This window comes from Alexandromys fortis, unplaced genomic scaffold, assembly GCF_014885135.2.
Source record: "Alexandromys fortis isolate MF-2015 unplaced genomic scaffold, M_Fortis_MF-2015_v1.1 scaffold_16, whole genome shotgun sequence".
Lineage (NCBI taxonomy): Eukaryota > Metazoa > Chordata > Mammalia > Rodentia > Cricetidae > Alexandromys > Alexandromys fortis.
Window position 1 is genome coordinate 13901136 of NW_026067893.1, and position 13701 is coordinate 13914836.

General features: G+C 44.0%; 1 protein-coding gene and 1 long non-coding RNA gene across 3 annotated transcripts in view; one reads left to right on the forward strand and one right to left on the reverse strand.

Annotated features, from left to right (window-relative positions):
* Armh3 (armadillo like helical domain containing 3) overlaps positions 1-13701 on the forward strand; it is a 190533-nt gene that overhangs the window by 74847 nt on the left and 101985 nt on the right. Inside the window, exon 18 of the mRNA XM_050146060.1 lies at positions 12659-12747. Coding sequence (XP_050002017.1) covers positions 12659-12747 — 89 coding nt within the window. The remainder of the gene's footprint in view (positions 1-12658; positions 12748-13701) is intronic.
* LOC126503438 (uncharacterized) lies at positions 7295-8269 on the reverse strand. 2 transcript variants are annotated; one of them, XR_007592296.1, is made up of 4 exons: positions 8237-8269; positions 8149-8192; positions 8061-8104; positions 7295-7796 (listed from the first exon to the last, which is right to left on the reverse strand). It is a non-coding gene; the product is annotated as an uncharacterized lncRNA (long non-coding RNA). The 2 variants fall into 2 exon arrangements; XR_007592295.1 differs by lacking the exon at positions 8237-8269 and adding an exon at positions 7973-8016 and having other exon boundaries at positions 8149-8181.

Consider the following 13701-nt stretch of genomic DNA (forward strand, 5'->3'; position numbering starts at 1 on the left):
TAGCCCATTTCTAATAATGTGTGTAAGCACCCCAAGGTGCACTTACCGGGAAGATTCTAGCCTACGTCCATCCTGGGTCGGAGCTGCCTGGGAGAGCGGAGCCTGGCGTCTCTGCTCCAGAGAGCAGAGCTGTTGAGTCTGAGCTCACTTCCTCTTCCTCCCAGCATCTTATTCTGTTTACTCCTCCCACCTATGTTTTAACCTATCAGGGCCAAGGAGTTTCTTTATTGCTTAACCAATGAAATCAACAGATTGATATATGACACTCCCACATCAAGAGATGACTGGAAGTTGATCAAAGGAGTCTCTGTTACATTCTAAAGATACGTAAACCTGGCATGTCAATGTCATTTTCTCATAGATACTTAGAGGGTAGGTAGAGGTCAAGAGAGACCTTTTTGCTCCGTTCTTAGCACATATTGTCTTGATAATCTAGACCCCTTCTAGGGAGCAGATTATGTCTCCAGGGGCCATGCTGAACTCTTAAAGGAGATCTGACTGTTGTTTACTTGAGGACATGAGAGGCTACTGAAAGTCAGTTTTCATGATGTTTAGGTAGGCCATTTAATTTTCTATTTTCCCTGCTGTTTTATCTTTTCAGTTCTTTTCAACACTTCTGAACAACTATGCCACATTAATATCATTCCAGATGTGCCTTTTATTCCCCCCTCCCCCTTTTTTTAAGACAGGGTTTCTCTGTGTAGCTTTGGAGCCTGTCCTAGAACTCGCTCTATAGACCAGGCTGGTCTCAAACTCAGAAATCTGCCTGTCTCTACCTCTGTATGCTGGGATTAAAGGCGTGTGCCACCAATTCTTTAGAAGCAGCTCAGGACAGCATATTGGTGCAGGCCTATAATCCTTGCACTTGGGGGGTGGAGGCGGAAGGATAACAAGTTCAAGGTCATTCTTAGCTACATAGCTTTTTGAGGCAAAGCTGAGGTATTTAAGCTCTTGCACACCCGCACCACACACACACACACACTCCTCACTCAAGTCTGACAACAGAATTAATACCTTTCTTTTTCCTTCTGACAGTGCTGTTGGTATGCTAATTTGGCAAACTTTATCCCAGTGTCAGGGATGTAGATAAGCACAGGACTTTACACAGACCAGACCACCAGCTTTTCAGATTGCTTACAGACTGTGTGTGTCTTGGTTTCCTGGGTCTAGTGTAATAACATAAATTTTATCTTTTGATTGCCATATTTTTGGGTGTTTAGAAGTCTGATGCTTGACTTTAATTCAAAGACCAATAAAACTACTTTCCAAACTACTTAGCAGATGAATTTCTGCTTATTTTAGATAGAGTTTGTGTACACTAGTGTAAACAGAAGTTTCTGTCCTGCCCAGTCTCGCAGCCATTCAGCCCCAAATAAACATATAGAGGCTTATATTAACTATAAACTGTTAGGCCATTTGCTCAGGCTTATTACTAAATAGTTGTTATGACTTAAATTCACCCATAATTCTTGTCTATGTTTAGCCATGTGGCTTGGTACCTTTTGTCCATGTGGCATTCTTATCTTGCTTCCTCTGCATATGGCTGGTGACTGACTCTCTGCCTTTCCTCTGTAGTTAGAGGAGGCGGCGGGCTGCGTTCCTGCCTCCAGGCTCCTGGCCGCCTGGCTAGCTTATGCCCCAAAATAACAACACACAAATTGTATTCTTTTAAACACTGCTTGGCCCGTTAGTTCTAGCTTCTTATCGACTAATTCTCACATCTTGATTAACCCATTTCTAATAATCTGTGTAGCACCATGAGTTGGTGGCTTACTGGGAAAGATTCAGCATGTCTGACCTGGTGGCTGGCTCAATTGCGTCTGACCTCACGTCCCTTCTTCCCAGCATTCTATTCTGTCTACTCCACCCACCTATGTTCTGACCTATCCGGCCAAGCAGTTTCTTTATTAATTAACCAATGAAAGCAACAGATAGACATATGACCTTCCCATGTCATTCTTCTTTCCAGAATTCTCCTAGTCTGGTGCTTTGCCTATGCTTAGTACTTATACTACTGGCCAATCAGCATTTTATTAAAGCAATATGAGTGACAGATCTTTACAGTGTACAAGAGCATTATCCCAAAGCATGCTAGTGCCCTAGGAATTAGATACGTTTTTGCTATAAACTTTCTGACTTGCTTCTCTTTTTTCTTTCCTCCTTTATTTGTTTTTATTTTATTTATTATAATTATTGTTTTGTTTTGATGAGATAGAGTTTTACTATATAGCTCCGGTTGTCCTGAAACTCACTATGTAGACTGGCTTTGAACTCACAGAGATCTGCCTGCCTCTTCCTCCAAGTGCTGGGATTTAAGGCATGGGCCACAATACCCAATTCTATTTATTATTTTTCTTTATGCTCATCAACTTGTGTGTGTTTGTGTGTACATGTGCTACATCAGGGTAGAGGACAAATTGGCAGAGTTGGTTGGCTCCTTCCACCATATAGGTCCCTGGAATTGAACCCAGGTTTTCCGGCTTGGTGGCAAGTGCCTTAACCTCTGAGCCATCTCTCTAGCCCCCTACCGTATTATTAACTTGGGTTGTTGTTTTGAGACAGGGTCTTGTTGCTTAGCTCAAGATAACCTGGAACTTGCTATGCAAACCAGGCTAGTCTCGAACTTAGAATCCTCCTGCTTCAGCCTTTAAGTACTGGGATAACAGGTGTGTATCACCAATTCTAGATATGTCCTAAATTAAAATATACTATTTAGCTGGGCTGTGGTAGTGCACACTTTAAGTCCCAGCACTCGGGAGGCAGACGCAGGTGGATTTCTGTGAGTTTGAATCCAGCCTGGTCTACAGAGTGAGTTCCAGGGCAAGCCAGAGCTATACAAAGAAACCATGTCTTGAAAAACAAAAAACGTGTGTGTGTGTGTGTGTGTGTGTGTGTGTGTGTGTGTATGTTAGAGAGAGAGAGAGATAAATATACCATTTACTTTGTGTTTGAATTTCTCATAACTAAGGAAACTGAGGCTTAGTGCTTTTCTCAGGGTTATTTTTAGACCATCCTTTACACTTGTGGATCCAGTTTTATTTTCTCCATTTTGTTTGTTTTTAAGATGAATCTCATGGAGCCCAGGATGGCCTTGAGCCCCATGTCAATAAGAATGACTTTAACTTCTTATCCTCCTGCTTCTATTTCCTAAGTACTGTGATTGCAAGTGTGCTCCATCATCCTAGACCAAAACCTTTTTCTTTTTTTTTTTTCTTTGTGTAGCCCAGGAAGTCACTCTGTAGACCAGGTTAACCTCAAAAGGAGAGATCCACCTGCCTCTGCCTTTACAAAGCTGAGACTAAAGGTGTGTGCCACCGGACCTGGCTCTAATATTTTTACCATAAATCTTGGGCTGTCATTGTCCTTCATATATGTACTATCTATTAGTGTACCAAAGTACTCCAGAACCTAGTAGTTTAAGATTAATATTAATAATTTCACAGTTTCTGTAGTTTAGCAGTCTATGAAAAGTTCAACTGGATATTTTTAGCATAAGACCTCTCATGGGTCTACAGTTTGTTTATTTTTGACTGATTCTCATATATCCCAGGCTGGCATTTGCTGTGGAGTTAAGGATGACCTTGAGCTTCTGATCTCAAAGTTATACTCTCAGCAATTTTTTTGTGATAAAGAACAAAGGAAAGATATATAAATAGTGGGTGTATATATATGTGTGTGTGTATATATACACACATGTACATATATATTCTTTGATATATAAATATATAAATAAATATATGTGTATATATATGTGTATATATATGTGTATATATGGAGAGAGAGAGAGAGAGAGAGAGAGAGAGAGAGAGAGAAAGAGAGAGAGAGAGAGAGAGAGGACAGACAGACAGACAGACCATGTTGGCAGGACCTCAGGGGAAGTTCCATCTGACATAGTCCATAAAGAAACTTTATAAGTTTTCTGTATGTGGATGAGAAAGGAAAGGGGATCAGGTAGGAGATCAGCTTCTGGATTTTAGCAGTTTCAAAATACGTTGTGTTTGAAGAATAGTCTATAATTCTGGAAACATTGAGAATAGTATATAGAGGAAATGTTAAGAATAGAAAGATTTTATGAGAGAACATAGATGGTGGAAGAGTTAAAGGTGGGAATAGCTTGATTAGGATTGTGTGTTTACAACTGTAGAGTTAAAAGTATGCATCTGTCCACCCAATCCTCTACCTGACTTACCGTGGATGTTCTCTACCCACCCTAACCTGTAGTCCTAACTTACCGTGGATGTTCTCTACCCACCCTAACCTGTAGTCCTAACTTACCGTGGACGTTCTCTACCCACCCTAACCTGTAGTCCTAACTTACCGTGGACGTTCTCTACCCACCCTAACCTGTAGTCCTAACTTACCGTGGATGTTCTCTACCCACCCTAACCTGTAGTCCTAACTTACCGTGGATGTTCTCTACCCACCCTAACCTGTAGTCCTAACTTACCGTGGACGTTCTCTACCCACCCTAACCTGTAGTCCTAACTTACCGTGGACGTTCTCTACCCACCCTAACCTGTAGTCCTAACTTACCGTGGATGTTCTCTACCCACCCTAACCTGTAGTCCTAACTTACCGTGGATGTTCTCTACCCACCCTAACCTGTAGTCCCTAACTTACCGTGGATGTTCTCTATCCACCCTAACCTGTAGTCCCTAACTTACCGTGGACGTTCTGTACCCACCACTAACTTTGTCCAGAACGTTTCTGTATTGTTTTCTTCTCCGCTTGCTCTGAGGCTGACTGTTCTGAGGGTGCGAAGATGGTGCAGATGAAGAGAAGGTCCCAGCCTCAGGCTGAATTCACTTTCTCCAAGCCGGTGCCCATGGATATGTTCCAGATTTTCCTTCTCTCTACTTCCATTTCCTTTTCCAGTTTTGGTATCTGGAGCATCAAGTCCTTTTTAGGTGAACCTCTCTGCTCCCAGCTGGGCAGCAGGCCAGGCTGCTGCTCCCTTCTCATTATGTGCAGCCTCTCAGCAGCATGGAGCAGAGAGAGGGACTGAAAGCAGATGAATTCCTACCATTTCAGCTAAGTTTATCATCCTCATGGTGAATATGAAAAAACATGGAGTACAGAAAGACTTAGCACCCAGAGCCAGAATCTGGGTCAGAAGTGAGACAAGTTTCTTTTCTGTCTGAGCACTGTAGGAACAGCAGTGGCAGGAAAGGTGTCTTCAAGGGGAAAGGAGTCTTGCCGGAGGCACAAGCAGAGGAACCCCCAAGCCTAACTAACATTCATTTCTGTTCTTCTTGATTCTTGTTGCCATCCTTGTAGTTACCACGGGGTTTGAGACTGAGGAGAGATGAATTCAGGAAAATAAACCTTCTTAACTCACTCTTATGTGGAAAACTTAAGCCCACCATGTTTCTTTTTTTGAGACAGGGCCTACAAAAGATGCAGTAGAAAGGGAAAGTTAGGAGAAGGCAGGGCTGTCTTTTCTTAGACTAGGAACCACTATGTGCATGCGAGAAACACCCCAAGAAGCAGTAAATTTGGAATCTTTTGCCAGTATATATTTTTAAGGATGTAACAGTTATTAAATTTGTTTTTGTTTTTTTTTTCTCTTTTTTAGACAGTCTTGCAACGTAACCTAGGCTGGTCTCAAACCATCCAGCCTCCTACCTCAGCGTCCTGAGTCTTTGGCACTTGGCACTTGTTAAATTTTTCTTAATACTTGGTAACTGAGTCACTGTAAGCGCAAGGCTAACAGTGTACCTGTTGGGTGCCTGTGAGACAGCAAGAGAGCCTTTAGGAGTGCTGTATGTAGTCTTCAAGTGAGCGGCACACATTCGGGCTGTAAGAAGTATCTCAGCACTGCTCTGTAGTGTCCACAGCAGTGAGGGTGTATGCTTATCCAGGCTAGCCCACATGAGAGGTACCAGCATATAGTCATGACCATGGTGCATCTGAGTGGTCGCTTACAGGCAGCACCCAGCCATCCTTGTTGGCTGCAGCAGCATCAACAGCTGTGAACTAATCACTCAATTTTATGGAGATATTGATAGGTTTTATAGATTGGCCAAGGCAAATCATGGCTCAAATGAAGCTATTATTTAACAGATTGTTGCAGAATATTTGTTTAACTAGGCAAAGATGTGTTATATTAGTTTATACTGCATTTGTTTAACCATGTACAAATGTTACATTTGCATTAATTAAATTAACCTGGGCTCACAGAGGTGGGCTTAGCAACTAGTTAGCAGGAAGTAGCAGGGAGGAGCTTAGCATGGGAATTTTAGTTGGGGCGGTATGGAAGGAGAGAGGCTTCCTGGATTGAGTAAAGAGAGAGTTAGCCAGTTGCTTCTCTAACTCTGAGCTCGCAGGTGTTCACCCTAGCCTTTGATTCTTAGGTTTTATTAGAATAGAGATTTGGTTAAAGCTACCTAAAGGGCTAGCTAAAGTGGCAGCAACAGACTTATTGGGGGAGCAGAACCCCCCAGGTTGGGCTGCTAGCCGTTTAAAGCATGGTCTCTGAAGGGGAAACAGCAGTGGATGGCACCCTCATAAAGGAGACCGTGTTACCATTTCCAAAAAATGAGGAAATGAATCCGGGCAGTGGTGGCCCATGCCTTTAATGCCAGCACTTGGGAGGCAGAGGCAGGAGGATCTTTGTGAGTTCAAGGCCAGCCTGGTCTCACAAGCCCCCAACCAAATCAAACTAAACAACAACAAAAAGTAAAAACCAATGAAGAAAATGGTTGGAAACTGGAAGAATGGTTTATTTGGAATTTGTATCACTTGGTAGTTAGTCTCAGTACTGGTTAGATTTTTTTCTTTTATGATAACAAGTTTTTTAAATTTGTTGATGTGTATGCTGATGTGTTATTTTATATTTCTCTGCTAAATATATGTGGGTATGTATGCATTGTGGTGAAATGAAAATCAGCAGACAGTTTTAGGGAGTTGCTTCTACCTTGTTGAGGCAGAATCTCTCATTTCCATTGTACTGTGTACTTCAGGCCTACTGGCTCACAAGGATCTGGATAATTCTGTCTTTACCCCATAGCAGCTGGCTGTAGGAGTATTTGGGATTACAGATGTGCGGCATTGCTAGCTGTAGGAGTGTTGGGATTACAGATGTGCAGCATTGCTTTCCTGCTTTCTCTTCATGGTTCAGGGCTAGACCTCAGCTTACCAGGCTGCTTGGAAAGTGCTCTTGCTGCTGAGCTGTCTTACTGCCCTGAAATTTTGTTGTTTTGAGACTGAAGTCTTGCAATGTAGCTTTGGATGGCCTAATACTTTCTTTTTAAAATATTTATTTTATGTGTCTGTGTGTGTGTGCATGTTTCACCTGCAGGTATGTGCATATACTGCCCAAGAAGGCCAGAAGGGGGCATTGGACCCCTTGGAACTAGAGTTATTGACATGGTTGCTGGGAATTGAACCTGAATCCTCTGGAAGAGCAGCCAGTGCGCTTAACTGCTGAAACATCTCTCCCGTCCCACGCCTCGTATTTTCTATGTAGTCCTTGTTGGCCGTGTTCTCTTGTCAATCCTCCTCCGGGCTCGGATTACCAGCATATGCCACCACACCTGCTTTAAATTCAGTTTACATATTAAGTAAACATACTTTAGTGTTTGCCTTTGATGTGCTGTTAGGCACTTCAATTCCTCTCGCTGGGTCTCTTTGGCTCTTACCTCTCAGAAGGAGTTTGGTAGTGTTCTGTTTCTTTCCAGAGAATAGAGACCCTTAGTTCAGTTTATTCAGTGTTGTCCTCTTTAAGCCCTTGCTGCCTTTTAATCCATGACTGTCCTTTCAGCACCGCAACTCCCCTAAGACACAGCCATTGTGACCTGGAGCACGAGTGTGAGCTTCCCTAAGAGACAGTCATTGTGACCTGGAGCACGAGTGTGAGCTTCCCTAAGAGACAGTCATTGTGACCTGGAGCATGAGTGTGAACTCCCCTAAGAGACAGTCATTGTGACCTGGAGCACAAGTGTGAGCTTCCCTAAGAGACAGTCATTGTGACCTGGAGCACGAGTGTGAACTCCCCTAAGAGACAGTCATTGTGACCTGGAGCACGAGTGTGAGCTTCCCTAAGAGACAGTCATTGTGACCTGGAGCACGAGTGTGAACTCCCCTAAGAGACAGTCATTGTGACCTGGAGCACGAGTGTGAGCTTCCCTAAGAGACAGTCATTGTGACCTGGAGCACGAGTGTGAACTCCCCTAAGAGACAGTCATTGTGACCTGGAGCACGAGTGTGAGCTTCCCTAAGAGACAGTCATTGTGACCTGGAGCACGAGTGTGAACTCCCCTAAGAGACAGTCATTGTGACCTGGAGCACGAGTGTGAGCTTCCCTAAGAGACAGTCATTGTGACCTGGAGCACGAGTGTGAACTCCCCTAAGAGACAGTCATTGTGACCTGGAGCACGAGTGTGAGCTTCCCTAAGAGACAGTCATTGTGACCTGGAGCACGAGTGTGAACTCCCCTAAGAGACAGTCATTGTGACCTGGAGCATGAGTGTGAGCTTCCCTAAGAGACAGCCATTGTGACCCAGTAGCCAGCTGTGCCATGTGGAGGCTTTTGAAACAGTGTTCTTCAAAGGGTTGCTGGGAATCTAAAGGAGATGCTAGGTGCTTCCTGCAATGGATGAGGTCACCTCTAGAGCAGAGGAGTGGAGTACAGAAAGTTAGGAGTTCTACACTGAAACAAAATTAATTTTGAGATTTCCAGAAACATCTGGGGTAGAATGTGGCCCTACCCAAGGTTCTACACAGGCCTTAATCCTGTTTTAGAATTATCTGTGCCAGTAACCTCTTGCTTCTCAGCTGGGGTGAGGTTTTAACCAGAATCTGTTTGAGGAGTTGGTTTTCCTGTCCATGTCCCTATAATTTTTCCTGTATTTTTTCCCAGCCTCATCCCTTAGCTACATATCAAGTTCAAGGCTAGCCTGGTCTACATGAGACCCTATTTCAACAAAATAAAACAGGCTGAGGATAGTTTGATAGAATACTTGCTTAGCATGCATAAAGCCCTGGGTTTTGTTTTGAATACCCCATAAAAACTGTAATACCAGTGCTTGGGAGGTGGAGACAGGAGGATCAGGAGTAGATCCGCTGGTGCATGCCATTAATGGCCAGCCTGGTCAACAGAGTAAGTCCAGGACAGCCAGGACTGCACAGAGAAACCCTGTCTCATAAAGTCAAAAAATAACAACAGCCCTCCCCCGAAACAAAAAACATATATATGTGTGTATCTGAATATATATATGTATATATATGTGTGTGTATGTATGTATACATACATACATACATACATACATATGTATGAAAACAAAATCAGCCTAGGGGTGCAGGGAGCAAACACAAATTCACTCTTAGTTCCACCAAACAAGTACTTGGTTGTGTTTCAGCAGCTACAAGTGGTCGATAGTCCCGTTCCTGGACCATTCAGTTATGTGTGTCACAACAACACGATGTTTTTTTTTTTTTTAAAGATTTTATTTATTATATATACAATACAGTATTCTGCCTCCATGTCAGAAGAGGGCACCATATCTCATTATATGATGGTTGTGAGCCACCATGTGGTTGCTGGGAATTGAACTCAAGACCTCTGGAAGAGCAGTCAGTGTCCTTAACCTCTGAGCCATCTCTCCAGCCCAACAACACGATGTTTTATGTTGCTTTATTTTGAGATAGGATCTTCTGTAGCACAAGTTGGTCTCAAATTTACCATTGTAAGTAAAGATGATCTTTAATTCTTGGGTTTTTTTTTTTTTTTTTTTTTTTTTTTGAGACGGGGTTTCTCTGTGTAGCTCTGGTTGTCCTGGAACTCACTCTGTAGACCAGGCTGGCCTCAAACTCACCGAGATCCACCTGCCTCTGCCCCCTGAGTGCTGGAATAAAGGCGTGCGCCACCACCGCCCATCTTATTTATTCATATTTTGAGACAGTTTCACCTAGCCCATGCTCACCTGGAACTTCCTGTGTCACCAAGGATGACCTTGATCTTCTGCTTCTCCTGCCTGCACCTGGCATGAGTCGCCAGGCCTGCCTTCAGAATTGGTGTTCCTCTTAATCTATGTTATACAATAATGGGTTTCATTATGATGCCTCCATACGTGTATTTAATGTATAACAATCATATTCACTCCCCTCTCGCCCTTTCTCTCCCGCTAATCTTCTCAGCCATCCCCTTCTAATTTTGAGTCTTATGTATCTGATTAAATTACATAATTTGTTGCTGTGCAAAATTCTCTGAAGAGTAACCTGAGGAAGGTCATTTGACTTACAGTTCCAGGCATAGGCTGTCATGGTGAGGAAGGCAGGGCAGCAGGAGCTTGATGCTCCACGCTCATCATCACACTCACAGACAGGAAAACATGAATTTTAGTGCTCAGCTCCCTTTCTCCACTTGCAGCAGCCTGTGGACTGGTGCAGCCCGCCGTTAAATACTCCACCCCCAATTACGCTAACCGGATATCTCTCACAGGCTCACCTGCTCTAGCTGATCCCTCACAGGCTTGTAGTGCCTGGAACCTTGCCTCCTAGCTGACTCCAGATCTTGTTGGCAGTCGTACTAGCTACCAAAGCATCCAGAGTTCCGTTGGGGTTGTTTGTGTGGGTGACTGTTTGCAGGAGGACGGACACAGCCATCACAGGAGATGTCTCTCGTCAGCTTCAGATACATCCTGGGGAGGAGAGCTTCCCCATAAGCCCCTCTCCCCAAACTGGTTTTTTAAACTCAACTTAAATACTTACTTCTATTTACGAGTGTTGGTGTGGGTATCTTCATGTGTGAGTGCATTTAGATGCCAGAAAGTGTCAGATCCTGGAACTGGAGTTGCACGCAGCTGTAAGCTACTCTGTGTGGGTACAAGGACTGAATTAAGGTCCTTTGGAAGAACAGCAAGCCTTGTTACTAATATTCCTTAAAAACGGCGGCGGGGCGGTGTGGGTGTGTGGACAAACACGGGATAGACGGCACGCAAAGGAAGAGACAGACACGCAGCTCCCACGTGGGTGCGTTTAATGGGGAGAGGGGAACACGATAAGGGCGGGGCGTGCAAGACACACAAGGGGGAAAAGGAAAAAAAAAAGGGACAAAAAGAGGGAAACCTCGTGGACCTTCGCTTTTAACGGGGGGCGCAAGGTTATCTGGGAGTGATGGTCTTCACCTGGGCGCGCCAGCGCGCCCAGGTGAAGGGAAGTCTGGGAGCTGTAGTTTCCAAGGAATAACAGTTACCTGCTGAGCCATCTCTTTAGTCCTGATTTTAAATGTAAATACAAACTAGGTTAGTTACAAGTTAAATTTCTTTAAAACTGAATTTGAACTTGAGGCTTAATATCTTTCATTTTTTACATCTGTGCATTCCTTTCTTAATTTTTTTGATTAAAAATTATTTTTTTTTATTTTTTGAGACAGGGTTTCTCTGTAGTTTTTGGTGCCTGTCCTGGAACTAGCTCTTGTAGACCAGGCTGGCCTCGAACTCACAGAGATCCACCTGCCTCTGCCTCCCGAGTGCTGGGATTAAAGGCATGCGCCACCACCGCCCGGCTAAAAATTATTTTTATGTGTATGGTTTTGTAGTAAGAGCTGCGGGGCTGCATTCCTGCCACCCAGCTCCTGGCCGCCTGGCTAGCTTATGCCCCCAAAATAATGACACACAAACTGTATTCATATAAACACTGCTTGGCCCATTTCTACTAATGTGTGTAGCACCACGAGGTGCGCTTACCAGGAAGATTCTAGCCTACGTCCATCCTGGGTCGGGACTTCATTGCGTCTGCCCTGGAGAGCAGCGGCATGGCGTCTGAGCTCACTTCCTCTTCCTCCCAACTTCTGTTTACTCCACCCACCTATGTTCTAACCTATCAGGCCAAGCAGTTTCTTTATTAATTAACCAATGACCTTCCTCCATCAGTATGGGTGTTTTGTCTGCATGTACACTTGTACCACGTGCATGCCTGGTATCCAGAAAGGTTAGAAGATACTGGGGTCCCCTGGAACTGGAGTTACAGACAGTAGTGAACTGCCATTGCTAGGAATTGAACCCAGGTCCTCTGGAAGAGCCATCTCTAGCTCCTTCGGAAAAAAATATTTAAAACGTTTATTTATTTTCTTTGTGTGACCCCTTTCCTGTGTGTGTGAGTACTTGCTGTGAAGTTGTTTCTCTCGATCTGCCATGTGGGACCCATTGATCAAACCTGTTTGCCAGACTAGGCAGCAAGGGCCTATACTGATAAGAGTGCCATGGCACTGCTTCCCCCAGGTCCCCTTTCCTGTTTTGAGTCAGGGTGTCCCTATGGAGCCCAAGTAGTCTAAGCCAGTTGAATGCTGGGATTACAGGAATTCACCACCATGCCCAGACGCATGCTATGTTTGCTGTCATTGGAATAATTGTGATGTCTCTTTCCTTCCTGAAAGGAAGGATACTCGAGGGAAATGCTAACAGTGGTCCCTCATTCTAGGCCTCTTAAGTAGTTGTAGCCCAGTGGGTAGCACCAATTGTGTGTGTGTGTGTGTGTGTGTGTGTGTGTGTGTGTGACAGACTGACAGACAGAAAATTTGGCCGGCTTATTTCCTTTTTGTGGTATGTGTATATATTTGCCTTCAGTCTTAGTGCCCGTAGCAGAGGTTGCCTCCCCAAAGAAGAACACTGGTGGGCTACGCAGGCTCAGAGCTCACCCGATTGTCTTCTTCCTGCAGGCGCTGTGTCCAGGTCGTGCACAAACTGCTGTGTTACCAGAAGAAGTGTAGAGTTCGCCTGCACTATACCTGGCGGGAACTCTGGTCAGGTAACGCTCCTCCTTGAGCTTGTTCTCTTTCCCTGTGCTTCGTATGAGCTTGCGCTCACACTACTAGACTTTTATTCCGGTGCTGTTAGGACGATTCTCTTTCACTCACACTATTTATTTTTAACATTTTGCCTTGTGGGAGCTGGAGAGATGGCTCAGTGGTTAAGAGCATTGCCTGCTCTTCCAAAGGTCCTGAGTTCAATTCCCAGCAACCACATGGTGGCTTACAACCATCTGTAATAAGGTCTGGTGCCCTCTTCTGGCCTGCAGGCATACACACAGATAGACTATTGTATACATAATAAATAAATATTAAAAAAATTTTTATAAAAAAAAAAAACATTTTGCCTTGCTTGAATCTAGACTTCAAATGCTATGTGGTCCACACTTTCTTTCCTGTTCCTTCTCATTCTCTGTACTTTTTTTTTGTCAGCCTTTGATGGTTTCTTGAGTTTTAGGGCTAAAGATGTACCTGGTAGAGTACAAGCATAAGAGTCTGGATTTGATCCCTAGCACTGAGAAAAAAAGGAAAAAAACTCTAAGGAGAGGATATAATTTGTTAGCCAGGCATAATGGCACAAACCTGTAATCAGCAGTGGAGGAAAAGCAAATAGATGTCTCTGAGATCAAGGCCAGCCTGGGATACATAGTGAATTCCAGGTCATTCAGTGCTGTGTAGTGAGACCCTTAAAAAACAAAACCAAACAAACAAAAATGTCTTGAATCTCAAAGATTCTGGCTTTGTGTAGCAGCGAGGAGTCAGTGCAAACTTGGATTCGCATCCACTTCCATTTGGTAGCAGCATATGGACTATAGGGAACAACTGTGTGTTTCCTCAAGATGAGTAATCTCAGGAGGAATGGCATTAGGAGGTGGTGGGGATGGGGCGGGGAGATGGGGGAAGCTCTGCTCTTTTGTTACATCTGGCATTATTACTGTTTACAGACTGTGTAG